Source organism: Hemicordylus capensis, chromosome 5 (assembly GCF_027244095.1).
Source record: "Hemicordylus capensis ecotype Gifberg chromosome 5, rHemCap1.1.pri, whole genome shotgun sequence".
Classification (NCBI taxonomy): Eukaryota; Metazoa; Chordata; class Lepidosauria; order Squamata; family Cordylidae; genus Hemicordylus; species Hemicordylus capensis.
Window position 1 is genome coordinate 142,100,359 of NC_069661.1, and position 22,123 is coordinate 142,122,481.

The window sequence follows — 22,123 nt, forward strand, 5'->3', positions numbered from 1 at the left end:
TGTAAACTACCCAGAGTTTTGGGTGGTGTAGAAATGTGCTAAATGAATGAATGAATGAATGAATGGCAGTCAACTGCGGAAGCTTTCAATTTGTGCCATAACTTTTCTCTCGATATAAGTTGATTTATTTATTTAAAATCTACAAACGCTGTGAAAAGGGCCATCTTAGGTCTTGAAGTGTATTTTTCTACCAAATCTTGTAAGATCAAAGCCTGAGCTAAGGGAGAATGTCCAGTTCTGAAACTTGCCTGCTCCAGGGCGATAATATCTTCAGAGTCAAACCAATCTAACAACTTCCCATATAGATGTCTTCCATAAATTTTACTTATAATGCTCAGGAGACTTATGGGGCAATGATTTTCAGGTAAATCCCTTTTACCCTTTTTATAGATAGGGATTATGATGGCTGTGTCCTAGTCTTTAGGTATATATGCCGTCTGGTCTATATATGTAAACAACAAAGCTAAAACTGTAGCCCACCATTCAAGGTCATTACAAAGTCATTTCCAGGAGCCTTCCCAGCCTTAAGAGGCATGACTAGATTAGAAACCTCAGAGCATGCTACTGGGGGCCATTCTGGAAGGGAGTCAACTGATAGTTCCAAATCAAAATCTTGGGCCTCTTCCTTAGCATAGAGCATATGGAAGTGATTGTCCCATATAGTAGCTGGGATGTGACAATCCAATCGTGATGGGCTGCGGTTAGGGTCAGAATTCTGGGCAACACAGCACCAAAAAAGAGTGGAATCTTTGGACCGAGCAGCTGCTGTCAGTTGGTGCCATGCCGCTCTCTGGGAATTGCTCTTTTTGGATTTCAAAAGTAATTTGTACTGTTTGTTTAAAATGTAAAAGGTTCTGGGGGTGGGGCTAGTATGAGGTTCTCTCTATAGTTGGCATGTATGCTATCAAGTAATTGTTTAGCGATTTAACATTCTTGATCAAACCAATGCTGGGAGTGATACACTTGAGTGGTGTGGTTTTCAGGACAGGATGTGGTTAAAACAGGCTGGAGGGCCTGGATAAGGTTACTATAATGCTCTAAAGTATTGCTCTCCAGATCATTTGTAATAAGCAAGGCACAGATTTGAAGGTAACTGTGAGATGATAGAACAGTTGCAGAGTTATCATCTAGTTGTTTAGCCCACCTGACACGAAGGGGGCCAGATTAAGCTGTTAATTCAGGGTACATGGTTGGCTCATCATCTCAAATATAGAGATACTAATAGAGATGTAAGTTTTGGGCGGTATAAAAATATGTAAAATAAATAAAATAAATATCTATCAAGAGATCCAACAAAAAGCATCACCGGGAGATGGTCACTTTCAGGCTGGATATTGATTTTTAATTGGTCTAAAACACTTAGTATGTTTCAGGAGACCGTGATGTGGTCAGGGGTACTCATTTTGCTTCCTACCCAACAACCTTATCTCTAGATTGCCATACCAGTAATAGTGGATCCAAGGTCCTAACAGGTGGATGCATAGCATTGTGTATAGTGCCTGATTGTTGGAGTGTTCTTATAGGACTCAGGGATGGGGAACCTTGGCACTCCTGCAGATGTTGGCTTACAATTCCCATAATCCCTAGCTATTGGCCTCTGTGGCTGGGAATTATGGGAGTTGTAGTCCAAAAACAGCTGGAGTGCCAAGGTTCCCCATCCCTGTTACAGGTTGAAGAGGAGGTCAGCTTGGCTTCCTGTGTTAGTGTTAGGTTATTGACACTTCCAATAGGAAGGCAATGAAGCTGCTTAAAGGGACAATAGGTTTCAAATGGTGCCATTTGAGAAATGGGGATGTCAGGAATAGCCTGGGGGAAATTCAGGATATGTGGGGATCCCTGTGTTAGCACAGATCCAGGAGGAACTGGGCCATTTGGTGCTTACATGCAGGAATGCATAGTGTGATAAACATGTTCTGGAAGGATCAGACAATGGCGACTGAGTCTGGGGAAGCTATCGCGACTCAGTTGGAAGTAACAGGGCAGTCAGGGTGATTTTAAAGTGTATTTTCTGTGCTACTTTTCTCTCTTTGGTCTCCTAGGCTGTTTCCAACATCAGACACTGATTCATTCCTTGACTGTTTCGTCTCAGACACTAGTCAGTCCATGCCAAGCACCTTTGTAAGGGTGCCCAAATGAAAGGGGGGGGGGGGTTCTGTAAATTTTGAGACCCCGTAACATGATTTTGTTTATTACTCTGATTTTATTTATTTATTATTTATTTTAATTTTTACATTTTATATCCCGCTCTTCCTCCAAGGAGCCCAGAGCGGTGCACTACATACTTAGGTTTCTCCTCACAACAACCCTGTGAAGTAGGTTAGGCTGAGAGAGAGTCACCCAGCAAATATCATGGCTGAATGGGGATTTGAACTCAGGTCTCCCTGGTCCTAGTCCAGCACTCTAACCACTACACCACGCTGGCTTCTTTTACTGGCAGTCGCACGTAAGACTTAGTACAGGCTAGGATCTGGAGCAGGACTATACTTCATCCTTCTCGCAAGTGCTAAAGTCTAGCCCTGCCCTCCATACTGGTGCAGAATCCATCACAATACTTCTGTGCCTGCCTCTAGTTGACACATAAGGGTCCTAGCAGAGCTTGGAGGAAGTAGGGTAGATGGGGAAGTGGGGCCTGAACAACAAACACTAATAATAATATTTATTATTATTTCTTGTTTACACAGTCAGACAGGTGTTATTGACTGGTTTGTTTTATCCAGACATTGAGTCCTTCCCATCTATCTATCTATCTATCTATCTATCTATCTATCTATCTATCTATCTATCTATTTGATTTCTATACTGCCCTTCCAAAAATGGCTCAGGACAGTTTACACAGAGAAATAATAAATAAATAAATAAATAAGAAGGCTCCCTGTCCCCAAAGGGCTTACAATCTAAAAAGAAACATAAGGTAGACACCAGCAACTGGTGTCTGGGGGTGGATAGGGCCAGTTACTCTCCTCCTGCTCAATAAAGAGAATCACCATGTTAGAAGGTGCCTCTTTGCCAAGTTAGCAGGAGTAATGGCATTTTTGGTGGAAATAATGGCATTTTAGGTGGACTTAGAGACAAGTGAAGCATAGCTATATGGTTCTGGAAGTATCTAAACACCCTGCTACTGTTGTAGCAGCTAAAGGAGCCATATGGGATTTGATTGCATATAATTATTTATTGCTGATTGTTTGGGCTGATAAGTATAAATTACATATTAAACTGACTTATAATGAGTCAGATCTTTGTACCTTGCACCACAAGCTGTCCAGCTCAGTAACTTACCAGTTAGTAGCATTACAGTGAAATATTTCTAGATAAAGATGATGAACTCTGTTGTAGTTCTTGTTTGCAAAGGAGCTCTTTTTGAAAAAAGAAAATCAACTCTGAAATAAACCTTTTAGAAGATGCAGGAGAAAACTTCTGCCTGATTATTCCATTTGACTAAAAAAAAATTTAAAGCCCTAATCCAAGCCCTGTTTTCACAATGGATCCCTGACAGGCGTGACTGTCTCAGAACCTGATGCAATGCTTAAGGTTTGATTAGCCATGTATGATATACAGTTGAATGGCTTTAAAACATAATTGCATTTCTTGATTTTATCCATTGCATATCCAGTAACTCTAGAGGAAATAATTCTGAAATATGTTCTGCCCTACATACATTTGGAGTATTAGTTAGTGGGTTTTTGTTTTTTTGTTTTTTTTTTGTTCAGCTGCATTTCATGGAAGAAACCCAACAGTAAAATAAGGAAAACAAATATTTTTCAAATAGAACTCCAACCCCCCGCCCGCCCGCCCCCAAAACCAACAGTGGTTCTCCCTCCCTCCCTCCTTTCTTTCTTTCTTTCTTTCTTTCTTTCTTTCTTTCTTTCTTTCTTTCTTTTTCTTTCTTCTTTTACTATATTCGCTATGTTTAATTCTCCTGCTAGAGTGAGTGAAGGGGATAGAAAGGAAGGGAGTGAGAGAAAGAGGGAGGAGAAGGAAGAAGACAGAAGGCACGAGGCGGGTATGAAAAGGCAGCACGAGGCAAATTCCGTCTACCAGAGGTGCATTGGAATAAAATCTGGCCTACTACCCAATTGAGTTTGAACCCAAACCCTAGATGGTTTGGGTTCAGGATTTAGGAACTGATTGCTAGCCATGCCACCTGCTGACACACTGCCCATTAAGGATGCCCTCTGTCCAGTCAGCTAGCTTAGTGCTGGTTGGGGTGGGGTGGGGGGGCATGCAGAAAGACTGGGGCAGACCAGACTGATGATTTATCCACTTTTGTCCTGGCAGCTAAATACAGAACCAGTCTAAATACAGAATGCAATTTATAGTTTTAATTTTGGTTTAATTATTCTTTTGTATTTTTTGAATGTATTGTATTATTGTGCTTGCTCTGTCTTTGTAAACTATTGAAGGGCAACATATTTTAAGAATAAAATAGACATTTTAAAAATAAAATAGAGATGTTATAGCCATGGCTCAGAATAGCAGCAATATGTTAAGTGGAATCTATTTGGTTTAAAATAAAAGAGAAGAAGGATTTTAACAGAAGTGGAGTGTGTATGTTGTGGTGTGCTGCATTGCTGTAAAAGGTTCAAGTTCTGCCTATTTGAATGAAAGCCCCAGTGAATGCCCACGTGTTAGCAGGATTGAGTCTAGGCTGCTTGCCAAGTTAGGTGTATGTGCCTCACAGCTATTTGTTTCTTTCTCCTCCTCTTTTGAGTCCTGCTGCCAGACAGTAAGGTGGGTGGCCTAGAATTTGCACATTCCCTAAAGAAATGGGGTGCTCTGAGCAAGATGGTTAATTTGCTGGTACTTAAAGCCTATGAATAGAAAACAAAACCACCCTTAAAAGCTCCAGCCACACTTTCATCCTGCTTCCCTTCACCCATGGAAATAGCATCTTATACTGAGCTAATCCATCAGTGAGCTCTGGAGGAGCAGAGAAAAGAAAGGAACAGATCTGGAGAGGGTGTGGGACTACATTCTTATATAAAGCCATTTTTGCTCAGTGGGTAGGGTGCATTTTCCATAAAAATTTTAGACCAGATGTCCCCAAACCCTTTAGTGCTCAGAAGAGAGATTTACAAATCTGTGAAATGGAGATACACTAAGAGAGGAGAGAATGAATGTGGGATTTTGTGATTTGCCATTGCCTGGAGCTTTTATACACATGGCTGTTAGCTCGCATCTTCTCCAGAATGGAGGGTGCGAGTCCACATATCAGCTGGATTTATCCCAAAGTTGCTGTAGGCTATCAAGGACCAGTTCAGACATGACTCTGTTTTTCCCTGCATTTTGGCTTAGCCCGAATTATGGCCAGTATTTAAAAAATCCTGTATTTTCAGTGGCTTTTGGGGAAAAACCCCGATGCTTCTGGTATACCCCAACACTTATCTGCAATGTGTGGAGGGACCATTGCCGATAATTCGGTTTCCCCCCAAACTTGCACATTATTTTTTTTTTAAAGTTTGCTGGGTGGAATTCCGAAACACCAAGTATCAGCAGTTAAGGCCAGTCAAGGAAAAGGAGTCGAGGAGTACCATCAAACTACAGGTAGGTAGGGATGTGCAAACAGGTTCAAATTTGAACCAGTTCAAATTCGAACCATTTCGGTTCGATGATTCGAATTCAAACCGAACGAGGCATTGGGTTCAATCTGCCGGTTCGAATTCAAACTGAGCCTGCTTCATTTCAAACCTGTTTGAACTGGTTAGAGCTGGTTCGAGCCTCCAAAACTGGGTTGGGTGGTCGGCACCCTTGGGTGCCAGCTACCACCCAGACCCCAAAGCAATAACGGCAAAGCAATTATTTGTGATTTGTGAATTTTTGAAGGGTTTTTTCCCTTCATTTTTATTCGTCACATAGGCAATAATGGGGATTCCAGCAAATGTATCACTTCATGTCAGGGGGAAAGGTGTGGCCCAGAGTAGAGTATGGTGGGTGGTAGTGCCCAATGGGGGCAAGGAAGCTACCAGAACTATTTCAAAGGAACTGGGTAAAGGGCTGATTTTTTGTGATTTGTTGAAGTTTACGCGTCTTTAAGGTTTTCCCCATAGGGAATAATGGAGGTCAGGGGGAAAGGGGTGGCCCAGAGCAGAGTGTGGTGGGTGCTAGTGCCCAATGGGGGCAAGGAAGCTACCAGAATTATTTCAAAGGAATTGGGCAAAGGGCTGAGTTTTTGTGATTTGTTGAAGTTCACGCATCTTTAAGGTTTTTCCCATAGGGAATAATGGCGGTTTCAGCAGCCCCATAACTGCACTTGGGGGGTGCTGGGGTGGCCCAGAGTGAGTGGTGGTGTAGTGCACAGAGGGTGCCAACCACCCCCATGGGTTGCTAACGCATGGGGCACTGGGTTTTGTTGTTTCTGAGGTGTTCTGAGTGTAGATTCTCTGGCAGCATATGAGATTTTCAGTGACAAACCATGAATCCACTCTCATTTGCTACCAGAGAATCAATGGGATGCTGTGTTAACATAACGCCAAACAGGTGCTCACACTCTGCTACTTTGGGGATGTACCTGAAACATTATCTCTTTTGGATTCGGTAACTCATCATGGGACATACATATCCTGTTGATCTTTCTAGGAATAAGTCAATTACACTCAACCCCACTTCTTTGTTCCCTAGGGTGCTTGATAGGAGCAAATTGTTTCATTTTCCATTTCCATTTCTTTCATGTAAATTAGAGACATGCACTTTAGAATCTACCAATGACTTTCTGAAACAAGTATTGCCCAGCAGGTCTGTGAATAATGTTTGCTTCAATTAACTTTAATAGCAACACAGTTCAATTATTTAGCAATTAAAAGAAGATGGTCATTTCAGTGAAGACATTTATCCTTACATGTTGATATTTTTCACACAAATCAGTTGCAGCCAGCTTTGATTGTGTGCAATCTGTTAATGTGGGGTTTTTAAAAAACAAAATGGCAGATCAATCCCATAATAGAAAAAGTTCGCTATGCATAAATATTGCATAAATATCACAGCTCAAATATTCAGCCTGAGTGAGTTATTATACAAAGTTATTATATTGTACCCTGATGCAAAGATAGCTGCAAGGACCATTATTTTGTATTTCTGAAAAATGTGTAGTTTACATTTCTCTCTTTTTAAACTTTTAAACACTCTGTCCAGCAAGGCTGGCTGTGCTTACTTCCGAGGAAGGAGTGGTGAGGGGGCCCGAGCAGGCAGGGATGGGTGTCAGCCAGGGAGAAGCGGAGGAAAGACAGCCAACGGGCAGAACCTGAGAATTGGTTCCAGCATCGGAGGGGCAGAGACGTGAAGCTCGCGCGCGACGTGCGTGTGCGCAAAAGGCTCCGGCAAGCCTTTTGCACTTAAGCAGGAGAAGGGGCAGCAGGGAGGTATCCTGCCACCCCTTTTACTACAAAAAATACGCGCGCTGGAGGGGGGAAAGCAGCGGGAGGGGTAAGTAAACCCTCCCCTGCCCTTAAAGGAACCCACCACACCCGAACTGAACCGGCCAGGTCCGGACCGGTCCGGACAGTCTGGAGGCCTTTAGAATGGCCTCTGGACCGGTCCGGACCCATCCCTAGTGAGGATATAAAGATCCTGGTGAAGAGATTTTATCTAATACACAAAGGGCATGAACCAGCCAAAGTTAAGTATTTTAAAGTGATTTCTACTTAAATGTCTCCCATTGACATCATTGGGAGTTATAAGTGCTGAACTTGGTCTGGGTTGTGCCCAGCATTTGTCCACCACTTTTCTTACTGTAAACAACTTTTCTCTCTCTCATTGCTTATATAAACATATATTCCCTGAACTTCATGCCCATAATGCCTTTGCATGCAATATCTTACCTTCTCCATCATCCCCATGCTGCTTAACAATAGGTGGCTACAGATTACCATCTGTGATGTGGTCCCCTAGGATGGCTAGGTACAAAAGAGGACAAAGGTTGTGCATCCTACTGCATTATCAGCAGTTGTGCAGAAGAGGGAGTTTGAGCTGGTACAGCTTTCTGAGTGACAAGCTACACTTGCTGAAATGCCCTCTCCTCTACAGTTATTGGAGGCCCAAGAGCCAAGTCCACTGTGGCATTTGGTCACCCCATGTAAACATGTCACAGTCCATACCTGCTCTATTTGATTGTGCTGATTAGGGCTGCTGCTATTTTACAGGGCCAGTTAGATGTCACATGGAGCAAAGATTAGACCTTCAGCTACTTCTCTGCATCATGTGCCAGAATGCTTGCCAGGGGACAGGTCTAGGGCTTTGGCAAGGCAGAGCAGGCAGGAACTCCACCGGACCCACCATCCCAGTGTTAGCTCTGTTGTAGCAGAGGCCAGGTTCTTTGCACAGAATCAATGGACAGCACCTAGGATGAGACTGGATCAGGCAAAGCAGGAATTGGAAGGTTTCCAAAGTAGAGCCCCCAAGAGTGCTCAGGAAGCATGTCCTATGCAAACAGTTGTAGCCAGCAACTGACCAGGAAGAGGAAGTGTCTTAAATATCCTTGGAAAGGTCCATGCCTGTTTCCTTTTGCCATGGTACCCAGCTAGTCTTGGGGGTGGCTTTAGCCCTAGATGTGCTTGGGGAATCAGCAGCTGGGGTATGGCTGGGAGGATCCCCTGGGGTGGGCAGCTGGAGCTGAGGGTGGTGGCAGCCTGATGTTCTCCTACAATGCGGGGGGGGGGTGCTTAATGAAGTATCAGGTAGGGAAGGGGGTCTTCCTCGGGGACAAGTACCAACGCAGGTTCAGGGTCTTCTGCTGATATGTCTTCCACCCCAACCTCTGTTGTATTAGCACATCTAGATCAGCCAGGGTCTAGGGGTGGGGGGCTCTGAAATTCTGTGTCAGTTAGGTGTGGACAAATTCATCTTACTAAGTGTCCAGACGCATTGGATGAGTGCCTTTTGGGCACCTGTAAGCTCCCGCTTGGTATTTCCTTTTGAACTCTTGCTTTTGGACTCCTGCTCCTCAGTCAAAGGAATAAGGCAAAGGAGTTCAGGCACCTTCCCCCCTGCCTGCCCTGTGAGTCTCAGTTCTCCCCTTCCAAAGGGGTTGTATATTTGGATGCTCTGCATTGTGTCAGGCAGATGGTAGCCTGTTTGGAGTTCACCCTTCATCACTGAAGGATGAAGGATGAAGTCCTTTATGTCCTGACAAGTGTGGCAGGGCTTGTGAGGGGATGAACTTCTGCATTGTGAGGGTTCTTTTCTCAAGACAGCCCAACTGTGAAAATCTTGGGAAGCTGGTAGTATCGCCCCACCAATGGTGATGCCAACAGCCTTATTCCCACTAACTTCTGCCAGTGTCTGAACAATAGCTGTATTCTGGGGTTTGTGAGTGCAGTGGACAGTTTCTTCATGTCTTGTAGATGGGGATAGGTGCAGCCAGCTATCCTGTTAGAACCTGCTGGTCCCTGATGGCACTACTGTTTGAACTGCCAGCAAAAAATGAAAGCTGCCATTGGCTATGATTCTCTTTGGAACTTGAGGGGTATCGGTCTATCCTAGGGTAGTCAAACTTGGCCCTCCAGCTGTTATTTATTTATTTTATTTTTAATATATTTATTTATTATATTTGTATACCACCCTAAACTTCCATCTCAACATAAAACAAATTAATTTTCTGATGTTTACATCAACACAAAACAAATTAAAACAAGAATTATAACCTTAAAACAATTTTAAACCACAAGTCTAGTTAAAAGCTTGGGTGAATAAATGTGTCTTTTGAGACTTTTTTAAAGTTGTCAGAGATGGGGAGGCTCTTATTTCAACAGGGAGTGCATTCCAGACCTCCTCCTCCCAACCCTCTCAGACATTCCAGAAGGATACTATGGTCGATAGTATCGAAAACCACAAAGAGATCCAAAAGAACCAACAGAGTCACACTCCTCCACTGGAGATCATCCATCATGCCAACCAAGGCAGTCTCCAACCCATAGCCCACCTGATAACCAGTTTAAAATGGGTCTAGATAATCAGTTTCCTCCAAGACTGCCTGGAGCTGGGAGGCCTCTACCCTTTCAATTACCTTGCTCAGCCACAGAGGTTTGGAGACAGGCCTATAGTTGCTTAACTCTGAAGGATCCAATGCAAGCTTCCTCAGAAGAGGTCTAATGATTGCCTCCTTAAAGAAAGGAGGCATCCCACCCTTTCTCAGAGAAGCATTTATAATCTCTACCAGGCCTTCTCTCCTGCCTGATATTATAAACCATGTTGGACAATGGTTAAGAGAACAGGTGGTAGGCCGCACCACTCCAAGCAACCTCCCACATCCTCAGGAGTTACAAACTGAAACTGATCCAGCCTAACCACATAAAAGGAGTTGCTGGACATCTCCTCTTTATTTATGGCTTTGCACCAATAAATTATAACTGGGAATGATGTGGGGTTTAGTTCAATAACAGCTGGAGGATCAGGTTTGCTCTCCCCTGCTCTATCCTGTGATGTTTCAGTAGATTTGCATTAAAATTAGAATGCAAACTGGTCCAGTTCTAGACTGCAGGTGATTATAAGAAGTGCATCAGTCTTTTCCTGGCAAATTGGTAAATGTGTCTTTTTACAAGGGTTGTGCAGAGGATGAAGCTGAAAACAAAGCTGAAATGGTCTCACTTGCGCATTCTAAAGGGATCAGGGCAAGGCTGAAAACTGATTAATGAGAAGATTTGCTCTGACAACTGTTAATATCAGTACTAATTTTTGTGAGAGAGAGAGAGAGAGAGAGAGAGAGAGAGAGATTGAAATTTTGATACCACTGATAGGGAACTGAGATTTATATTTAGCTCATGGTCCTGCCACTCACAGGATGTTTTTCAAAGGAGGACAGGAAATCAGGGTGAGGTGCTGGTCTTGCCTTTCTTTCCCTATCTTTGAGACTCTTGGTATTAGTCTCTGGTGGCAGCAGCAGAGGTTCAGTGATACAAAGTGTTTTGTTGATTGAAAAACAAACAAGCTTCTGGAAAACAAAGTCAAGAAATTTAATTACAAATTGAAAATGCAGTGCATGAAGCTGCTGATGTTCCTAATGAGCTATTTGTGGGACTTGCATGAAAAGAGGTCATTACTCACAGCTTTTGCCTTGTGAATGAACACCAATCAGCTTCTCTGGGCTGCACCTTTCAGCGCACAGGTCTCTCCAGAGATATTAACAGAGCCTTACTATTCTTGGCTTTCTCTCCGCAAGGATGTGGCTGCTGCTCTAGGTGCTCAAACACCTGTTGCATATACTCAGACTCCGTGTACGTGATCAAATAACACCATTTTAATACAACACTGCAAATTATGCAGTGGAAATACTCAAATGGCACATATTAACCTGCCGCTTCTCCTTGGCCTACCCCTCCTGACAGCAGTCTTTGCAGCGGCAATTGACATGAGTTTCAATCTATGTAAAATGGTACTTGTAAACATTTATTTAATTTTTCCTTCTTCCTCATATTCCTTTTGTGTCTTGTTAGATTATAAATCATTGATAGGGACTTTTAAAATGTGTCTTAATTGTACTTCATTTAGCACCTTAAAGTAAAGTTGTGCCGTTGAGTCGGTGTTGACTCCTAGGGACCACAGAGCATGTGGTTTTCTTTGGTTGAATACAGGAGGAGTTTACCATTGCTATCTCCTGCGCAGTATGAGATGATGCCTTTCAGCATCTTCCTTTATTGCTGCTGCCCAATATAGGCGTTTCCCATATTCTGGGAAACCCACCAGTGGGATTTCTGTAAGCCTCCTGTAAGCAAGAGCAGGTCTACCACCCAAGAACTGTGAGAGGGAGGGAAGTGTAATAGTCCAGGATGGGTTGTAGGTCATTGATGATACATTATGATATCATGGTTTGATATCAAATCATGATGATATCATGGTTTGAGCTGGAAGTGGTAGGTGACAACCAGTGGTGTTTTATTACTTTATCCTCTGGGTATGTCCTAAGAACATAAGAACAGCTCTGCTGGATTAGGCCCAAGGCCCATCTAGTACAGCATCCTGTTTCACACAGTGGCCCACCAGATGCCACTGGGAGCCTACAGGCAGGAGGTGAGGGCATGCCCTCTTTCTGTTACTCCCCTGCAACTGGTATTCGAAGGCATCCTGCCTCTGAGGCTGGAGGTAGCCTATAGCCCTCCGACTAGTAGCCATTGATAGACCTGTTCTCCATTCATTTGTCTAAACCCCTCTTAAAGCCATCCAGGATGTTGGCTGTCACCACATCTTGTGGCAGAGAATTCCACAAGTTGATTATGCATTGTGTGAAAAAGTGCTTCCGTTTGTTGGTCCTAAATTTCCTGGCAATCAGTTTCATGGGATCACACCTGGTTCTAGTGTTATGTGAGAGGGAGAAAATTTTCTCTCTATCCCCTTTCTCCAAACCATGCATGATTTTATAGATCTCTATCATGTCTCCCTGCAGTTGTCTTTTTTCTAAACTAAAAAACCCCAGGTGTAGTCTTGCCTCATCAGGAAGGTGTTCTAGGCCCCTCATCATCTTGGTTGCCCTCTTTTGCACGTTTTCCAGTTCTACAATGTCTTTCTTTAGTTTTGGTGACCAGAACTGTACACAGTACTCCAGGTGTGGCCACACCATTGCTTTGTGTAAGGGCAATCCCTTTCCTAATGATCCCTAGCATGGAATTGGCCTTTTTTCACATCTGCCGCACATTGAGTTGACACTTTCAGTGAGCAGTACAACACGACCCCAAGATCCCTCTCTTGGTCAGTCACCGACAGCTCAGATCCCATCAATGTATACTTGAAGTTGGGGTTTTTTGTCCCAATGTGCATCATATTACACTTGCCAACATCGAAATGCATTTGTCATTTTGTCGCCCACTCCCCCAGTTTGGAGAGATCCTTTTGGAGCTCCTCACAATCTGTTTTGGATTTCACTACCCTAAATAGTTTGGTATCATCTGCAAATTTGGGCACCTTGCTACTTACCCCAAGAAAGTAGTATAGTAGGTTATTCCATGAGTACTAGTCTGGCCTTGCCAATCTCTCTTTTCACTTCATTGGGTGCTTATTATACTCTTAGGAATGCTTAATGTACATTCTTCAGGTGTGAGTTCCTGTCTGATGATGAGTTGAAACAAGTTTGGATGTATCATAGGACTTAGCTGTAGATGATGGATTTTGAAGTTTGTTCTGGGTGGAAGTGCAACTCGTGTAGATATATGTCATGGTTGGTAGATTTCTGGAATAAGGTGGTGCCTATATGCCCATCACCTTGTTTCACTGTGGTGTCCAGAAAATGAACCTGCTGCATTAACGGGTGCAGGCTCAAGTTGATGGTGGGGTAGAAGTGGTCCTGGTGGGATTTCTCAAGATCCTCTGGCCTGTAGATCCAGCTGATGGAGTGTTTCAGTGTATCATCAGCGTATCTCAGTTAAAGGAAAGGCCTTAGGGGATGGGACAGGAGCCAAAGAGCTCTAAATAAGCTTTGAAAATGTTGACGTACTGTGGAGCTGTGTGAATGCCCATGGCAGTGCCATTGATCTGAAGATACAAGCAGTCCCTAAAACTGAAATAATTATGGGTGAGTTCAAAGTGTTAAAGCTTTGTAGCCAGATGTGCTGTAATATCAGAAAGATGCTATGAAATATAACAATATTTGTTGTGTTTTAAATTTAACACATAGCAGGTGGCATATAAATATGATAGATAGATAGATAGATAGATAGATAGATAGATAGATAGATAGATAGATAGACAGATGCATTTCACATGATGATAACTAGAGTAGGAGATGCCTCCTACCCTAGTTCTGGAGCTGTCTATGGTCCCAATATATGCTCGTCTGAGAGGGGGAAACAAGGTTGGAGGCTCCTTCCATGATTGTCTGGTAAGTACCAGCTGAGTCAGAGGGCTCCCTCCTGCCCAGCAGCTGTACCCAGGTGCTGAATGAGGTAGGAGGAAAAGCCCTCCGGTCTAGCTGCTACTTACCACACAGTCATGGAAGGAGCCTCCGGCCTTGCTTTCCCCTCACAGGTGGTCAGGTATCAGGGGCACACACAGCTCCCAATCTAGGGTAGGAGGCATTTCCTGCCCTAGAAATCATTGTGTGAACCACCCTATAGTATAATATTTCTGGTAGTTGTAGTTCATCTTTGTAGATGATGTTGGTGTAAAGGACCTCTATATCCATTTGTGTCCCACAGACAGCTAAGGCGTGTGCATAAGGTCTGAGGGCAGAATCCATATAGCCCAACTTCTCTACTGTCCTAGTGCCAAAGCCCAGTGGGGCACCCAAGGGTTGTCCAGTTCGTATATTCTGGGAAATAGATAGCATATGCCTGGAGTGCATCAGTTCAGATTTGCTCCTGCATATCCTACCAATGTTAGATTAGGGATGGTACATACTAATGGTAAAGAGAACATAGGAACATAGGAAACTGCCATATACTGAGTCAGACCATTGGTCTATCTAGCTCAGTATTGTCTTCACAGACTGGCAGCGGCTTCTCCAAGGTTGCAGGCAGGAATCTCTCTCAGCCCTATCTTGGAGAAGCCAGGGAGGGAACTTGAAACCTTCTGCTCTTCCCAGAGTGGCTCCATCCCCTGAGGAGAATATCTTGCAGTGCTCACACATCAAGTCACACATCAAAGAGGAAATGGCTCCTGTTGCTCCAGAAAAATAACGGCCTATAAACAACTTTACAAACTTTTTGCAACTGATCAGAGAACTCTCAGAGAAGCAGCTAAGATTCTGAGCCAGGAGCACTGAAAAGAACAATAACTTTGCACGACTGCAAGCAAAGCTTAGGATGACTGTGGAAAGTCATCTTGGAGAGGACTAGCAGGACTTAGCTTCACAATCTTAAGTCCTCCAGGGAAGCCAAGCCAGTAACTAACATGACTTGCAGCCATGCTGGTTCAGTCTCATCTTTTGTTTCCTCTCCCCATTCCTTTTTGTCTCCCAAAGTATTATCTTTTCTTATCTGCTACAGCATATTTTTAAACAGTTATGGTTCTTGCTGTAGATCTAGGAACATAGATCCTTGATCACTGCACCACCCAATCCCAGCTGAACTAATGAGCCAGGAAGGAAATTCAGTTGTAACTAATAGTGTTTTGGTACAAAACTGCAGATGGTACAAAACAGGAAACAAAAGGCAGGGGAGATGGGAGGGGTTGGGGAACCCTGTCACACTGGTACCTATAGTATGCCCTAAAGGATGACCTCATGCATCTTTAGCAATCAGAATCCCTCACTCCACAAAAATAATGAGCAACACTTTGCATTTATTTGGCTGATTAAAGTTCCCAGAGGAGAGCAAGATGCTTACAGCAGCTGCTATTGCTACTGCTTAGATGACTAAGCCTGGGAAATGTTAAGAACTATTGCAGTTGGTGACTACTAGGAGACTGAGCTGTGAACTAGGAAGTCACCTCTGCTCAAAACTCGCCTCTGCCATTTGTAGTCTGGTGTCACTAGGTGGTCTTAGACTCACACAGCCTCAGCCCTGCCCATTTGCAATGTGGGTATAATAATTCTGACCTTCTCACAAAGGGTTGTTGGATGACTGAGCAAGCAGTGATGCAACTACTAGTGGATAGCCGAGTTCAGTGAACACAGGCCGCCCAGTGGGGCCAGGGTTTCACATTTCCAGCCTCTGCAGCCATCCATATCCCTTCTTCCCTATAGGAACAGCATAGCGCTGGCGTAAGGATTGGGGGAGCCACCCAATCACTTTTATTTCTCCCTCTGCCTTCATCGGCACTGGCCAAAATTGAATGACATCACTGCCCAGTGTTTGTTGCCAGGTGGTAACATCATTAGCTAGTGTGCCGGCTCTTTACCAATGCCAACAAGGGTAGGTGGACAGCTCCACCAGTACTGTGCTACAGTGTTCCCTCTAAGGCATGCGCACATGCTTGCGCTCACAAGTTTTTTGATGTCCGCTCAGTTAATTTTAGATCCCGCTCAGGTTGAATCAGGAAGGCCCAATTCTGAATGCATGTATGCGCACACTGCCTTGATACTCTTGCCCAAAACAAAACTCATTCCGCACACAGATGAAAATATTAGAGAGAACACTGCTTTGCTAGTGCCAATGAGACAGGTAGACAAGCAAGCGGACAGCTTCCGAGGCCAGCAATAGTGGTGGCAGGAGCCACCAAAAAATCTAGCCACAAACTGCCATCTCGTCTCTTCACTGTGCTTTGAGCACAGATGATCTAGTGAATGGCTATATGCAGATCTACTCTAAAGAACTATATAATGCTAAATATTATTCAGAGTTTCCAAATTGCTTTGGTAAGACCCGGTGTGAACTATCTGTGCACCCTAGAGCATATCCTGGAATGCAGAGTGTACTATGCAAAAAACAACTTTAATCTGTATGCTGTCACACTCCACCCACACCAAGCCTTTCCAAGGAGTGGGTGCATCTTTTGGAATATAGAATCCTATGGTTACCTGGGACAAAAGACTTACTGTTTGTTTGTCCTTGCCAGTTTCAGTGAAAATGCTCAAAGTGGCTTACACAACTAAAAAGCAGTTACACAATAATGTGTAATAAAGACTGAATGCAATCCACCCCCCAAAAAAGATAACTAGACAAAGAGAGCCAATAAATGAAAAGCAACCAAAAAAAAAACCCAAAACAAAAACAAACCCCAAACAGCCGGTAAATCAAAAGGCTTGTTGTGTATGTGGGGGGGGGGGTCTTCAGTTGCCAAAGGAATACTGGCAAAAGGGAAGGCAGATGAACCTCCTGGGACAGTGTGTTCTTCACACACAAGAACACAAAGTATCACAACAAAAAAGACTCTGTCATGTGTCTTCATCATGCATACCTAGGGAGGTGATGGGATGCCCAAAAAGGCAGAAAAAGGTGGGGTGGGGTGGAATAACATACCACCAGTGAATTGAAGGGGGGAAATGGATGGAAATATTCCTTCAGATGTGAGATATAATCCCTGAAAAAGAGGAAAATGTGTAATTTGGAAAAGGGAATGATCTCCAAGCATAGAGTAGAACACTGGCAGAAGAACACAATGGCAGCTGATATATGAACTTGGGCCTGCAATTCTAAAATTATTTACTTGTGAGTAATCATAACTGAAAGCAAGATAGGACATTTACTACTACTACTACGGATATTTTATACTGCTTTTAAAAGTGTTTTACACAGAAAATAAATAAATAAGAAAGATGATTGAGTTCCAAAAAGGCTCACAATCTAAAAAGAAACATCAGCAGCAACCATTGGAGGGATGTTGTGCTGTGATTAGGTAGGGACAGCAGCTTTTCCCTTGATAAATATAAAAGACTCGCCACTTTAAAAGTTGTACTTTGCTCAATTAGCAGGGAATTTATACAACATGTAACATATGCACCTAATAGAGCCAGACCTATGCTAGGACCAAAAAAGGTACAGGTCACCATGGAGACAATATTTTAAGGTCGTTTCAGCTGCTTGTGGTTTACCAGGATATGGCCGCACGGAAACTGTGATGTCTTGTTTGGCAGATCCTTGTATAGACTCCACTTGCCAGAGCAATTCACATGAATGGCAGGGTACATGTTTTAGTTGCTTACATCCAAGCAAATCTCCCTACATGTTTTAGTTGCTACATCTAAGCAAATACAAGGCTGAAATCTGGAGTGTGCTTCATGGGTCAGACATTGCTCCCTCCACAAAGCTGCATCACTGAGAATATTTTGTCCTCTCCAGGGAAGCAGGCAGCAGCAACCTTTTGGAATGACCCTCTGACTAATGCTTAGCCACATCTTTGTGCAAAATTAACTTCTGCATAAAAATTCCTTCCAGGAGTGTAACAAGAATGTTATACATTCAAGTCAAATTTTATTTATGGTCTTAGACCAAAACAAAAAACATATACCATCTGTGGATACAATTACAACTATATAATAATACATTAACATCCTAAAAACAATTCCCCTATATATATCCTGGAAGCAATATAGCAAAACCTAGCTACAGAGACATCTTAGAAACTGAGGCATCTTCATCTGAAAGTAAAAATTTAACAAGATATTCATCAGACTGGTTTGACAATCTACATATCAAAGGAAAAATAAAGCATGTCCTTAGATTTAAGTGTAGTTTACATTGCAATAAAATGTGGTCGATGGTTTCTACTTCCCTGGATCCACAGCTACAACATTCTTCTATGGAGATACCTGGGTATCTCTCTACTAATAATGCTGAAGGAAATGGGTTAACCCTGAATGTTATACATTTGCTTCTGTCCACCCATCTAGTCATGTCTCGTTTCAGATGTGTAAAAGCTATATGAAAAATTAGCAGTCATGAATTTTGAGATGCGAAACGTGTCACTAGGTAAAGCTCTTCTTAGCACAATGCTGATATTGAGTGGCTGCCTGAATGTTTATGACCAAGCTCAGCTGAGAAGGATTAGCTAGCCACCATTCGAGCAACTGCTCAAGAGAGGAGCCTGTAGTCAAAACACACACGCAGCACTATGTTCAGGGATTTGTGTGTCCATACAAGCTTAACTGCTGGTGCCAGTCTTTCTGCCTGGGCAGCATAATTGCTGATTTATAGAATGATCTGAACTGCAGCAGAACTGTAGCTACCAGGCATTGCCAGGTGCAGAGCACAATGCTTGCAATATATGAATTTGAATGGAGCCTGGCTCAGCTAGCCTCTGTTAGCAGCTCTGGCTGCATAGATGATGCTGTCATTGTGCACATGTCCTGTAAAGTCCTCATGAAATTGCTTCAAAAGATACAAGTCTCCCTCCTTGTTGTGCCTCTCCTTCCCCTTCCCCAATGTTGTTTGATAAAGCAGTTTCTACCCCACCCTCTTGTTTTCCAGCCCAAGCTTTTGGCCAAGGAGTTACTAGACCTAGTGGCATCACATTTCAACCTGAAAGAGAAGGAATACTTTGGAATTGCCTTCACGGATGAGACGTAAGTGTTGCAGGATCGAGGTGTGAAACAGTTCATAAAGCTTGAAGAAACTGATAAGGGTTTCTTTTCTGGAGTTCAAAGGCAGGCTACACATGGGGCAAAAAAAGCTCCATCCCCTGAAGACTTCTGTACTGTCTGTTTTCAGGGTTCTGAAGTGTTGCTACAACCATGAGGACTAGAAACCTGGCCCAATTTATCAAGACCTGCTGCTCATATATAGGTTATATGATTTCAGTGGATGCTAAGTAGGAGCTATATACTCCCAGTCCTCAACTTGCCTGAACTGTCACAGATGTGCAAAAGAATAGTATTTCATAAAAATCAGGACTGCAAGCAATAATCAGTTAGCCAGTAGGGTTATTAATCAATTAGCTAATCTGGCCAGTTCTCTCCTGGAATTTAGCAAAGTGGCTTTCAGACTTTCTAGCTAAAGCAAATAATTTCCACATCAGTATGTCTGCCAAGAAAGTTCTACATGTATTCAGTGGAACTCCTATGTTTTGCCGAGGGTTCTGGTAGTGTTGTTTGTATGGTCCAGGCTCAATTCATGCAGTGTGCTGGCCAGGTCTGCTTGATCTCGTGAACTCAGAATACATTCCAGCACAGAGATGGCTGACTTCAGGCTTGTGGGATCTATTTTGTTTTTTACTAGAAACCAAGGCCTGTCAGACTGTGTTGGAGCAAAATAGTGGTCTAAAATATTTCAACAACAACAAAAAGTAAAATAAAAATGAGGAGGAGGAGGAGGAGCAGGATGCCTCAGCCCAGGAACTGGTTTTCAGCACAACATTTTCAACACAAAAATACACTTCTAAATTTTGCAACAGAATTTAGAAAAATTAATCCCACCTCCTTTTCCCCCTTTTTGTTGTTACTGTTGTTAAACAACTGAGAGTCATAAACTCTTGAAGATCAACAGCAAATTGCCCAGAGAACTATCAGTAGGATCCCAATCTGCCTTCTGCCAACTCTTGCACTAGAGAACACACAGTGCACTTTGGGGCCTGCACATTTTAGGGGAGTATCAATAATGTCTTTTGGGAAAGCTTGTCTGCCTTTTTTATTGTCTCACTGAGAAACCCCCTGATAAACCTGTGAGGAACCTTTCAAATGTAGTTTGAAAAATGCTGATTTAGGAGGCTAGTTTTTAAAAAATTGCTTGGAAGCCATTTCTTAAGTAAATGATTGTTTGAGTACTGGCTTTGGTTGATGTACCTTTAAATGAACTGAACTGTACATTTATTAGGATTTTAAAAACTGATTTTAAATTGCTGTTGAATTTTATTGGTTGCTTTATTGTATGATATTGTATTTTGTGCAGATAATTGGTAAGCTGCTTTGGAAAATGAGGAAGAAAGGTTGTAAAGAATCATTGCAAGTTAAACTGTAGATTTTAATTGGGTCCAACTTTGTGAAGTAGGTTCACAGGTGATGGCATTGCTATAAACAGCATTTGATATTTTTCTCAATTTAGACAATGGTTGGCACCTAAAGTTTGTGTAGTCATGAAACTCCCACTGGTAGTTTTGACAGACAGGGCTATATGGGTGCATAGGATACATTCCCTAGTGCAGGTTTACAGTGGGTCCTTCCAGATGGCAATAAACTGGAAAGGGCCATCTCACTGACCATACCCATGCTCGTATAGGCTTCATTGTTCCTTCCTGTTTGGATTTTGCACTGTGGGTCACACACCAATCAGAGACCTCACATTATTTTTTGCAGTATCACTTGCCAACTAGTGCTTGCATTCTGGGAAGAACCCGCTCCCTTTTGAAGACTACTTTTGTGGTGACTGCTGGTTCTTCCCAGAATTGCCAGAAGGTGGTGGTGCAAAAATTGTGTGAGGTCTCTGATCGACTTGTGACCACAGGGTAAGATCCTGATAGGAAGGAGCACAGAAGCCTATGGGAGTGCACGGTCAATAAGATGGTGATTTGAACTCGTGTAGAAGTTTTCAGTATTATGCAGTTTATTGCCATTTGGAAGAACCCAGTGGGAGAGCCTACTTGTGTCAGCAGAGCTACAGTGCTTAAAAGCAGCCAGTAGATTTGTCTCCCAAAACACATCAGCCCCAATCCAACTGTATTCAAGTGGAGCAGTCTTTTCTGAAAATCTGCAGTTGTGCCAATCAGCTGTTTGGAAAGAAGCAGGAGGGACCAAATCCAGCCCTCTTTCGAACTGTTGCTTGGTGCTATCACCGACGTTCTGAAAGATCTTTGTGTATGTCACCCCTGCAGCTGAATAGATGAGGAATGATACAAAGAGCACACCTTTGTGCATGTGGCCCCTCATCCATCTAGGGATGAGGGGCTTGCAGAGCAAACTTCCATGTCTTCCCCTGCAGCTGGATTAGAGTGACCTTGTACACAAGTAGTATGGATGCTCCCACCACCATGTTTTCTCTTGGGATCTGTGAAAAGGCTTCTGTGAGTGTGGTTCTTCCATCAACACATTTAGCATTCATACCAGCAGTATATCTCACAAGGGACTGGTGATATGTTATACATTGCTGCTGGAGGAACTGCATGGATGGAAACCTTCGCATGGTTGATAAAAACCACAGAAGTGGCAGCCACCAGGCCAGTCAAGGTACATGCAAAGGGGTTCTAATGATTAAATAGGTTTAATCAAGAAAATGTATTATCTGAATGAAAAATCCTCTTAGTGCCTCTGTATTAAAATATTGTACTACTAGCTTAACCCGTGTAGAGCATCTGCATGCTAGTACTTGATTGCTCCCCTCACCACCGCCACAGCCCCCTCACCTGAGCTGTGCTCCTGCTCCTGTTGCTCCACCCCCATCCCCATCTTCTCCACCCCCACCCCCATCTTCTCCACCCCCCCCATCCCCTCACCCCTCTTGGTTGCTCCTGCATCCTGTTGCTCCATCCCCTTCACCCCTCTTGGTCTCAGCTGTTGCGTAGTCAGCACCAATTGGCCAAGCCACAGCCCCCTAACCCAGAGATCTCACCCACTCCCCGCTCCTGCTCCTCCCTGCAGGAGTAGCAGCAGCAGTTGTCTGGGCCCTTCCTCACTGCTGCCACCATGGCTGCTCGTTCCCCTCAGGATGCTAACAGGCTTGGGCCCATCCCTTGCCTGCCTGCCTGCCTCCATCAATGGCTTCTGTAGCTCCGAGCAGCAGCTATGCTTGACTGGGCCCTTCCTTGCTACCGCCATGGCCACTCATTCCCCTCAGGCCGCTGACAGGCCCAGGTCTTGCACTTGCCCTTTCTTCTTTCTCCCCCCCCCTTTTTTCTCTCTCCT

The 22,123-nt window shown here is 43.5% G+C and overlaps 1 protein-coding gene across 11 annotated transcripts in view; it reads left to right on the plus strand.

Annotated features, from left to right (window-relative positions):
- The window catches only part of FRMD4A (FERM domain containing 4A), a 614,972-nt gene that overhangs the window by 412,260 nt on the left and 180,589 nt on the right, over positions 1 to 22,123 (plus strand). For 10 of the 11 annotated variants that reach the window (XM_053257645.1, XM_053257644.1, XM_053257646.1 and 7 more), the window contains one exon: positions 18,762 to 18,856. In XM_053257645.1, coding sequence (XP_053113620.1) covers positions 18,762 to 18,856 — 95 coding nt within the window. Of the gene's footprint in view, positions 1 to 18,519; positions 18,534 to 18,761; positions 18,857 to 22,123 lie in introns of those variants that run through there. The other variant, XM_053257651.1, reaches the window with a different exon arrangement.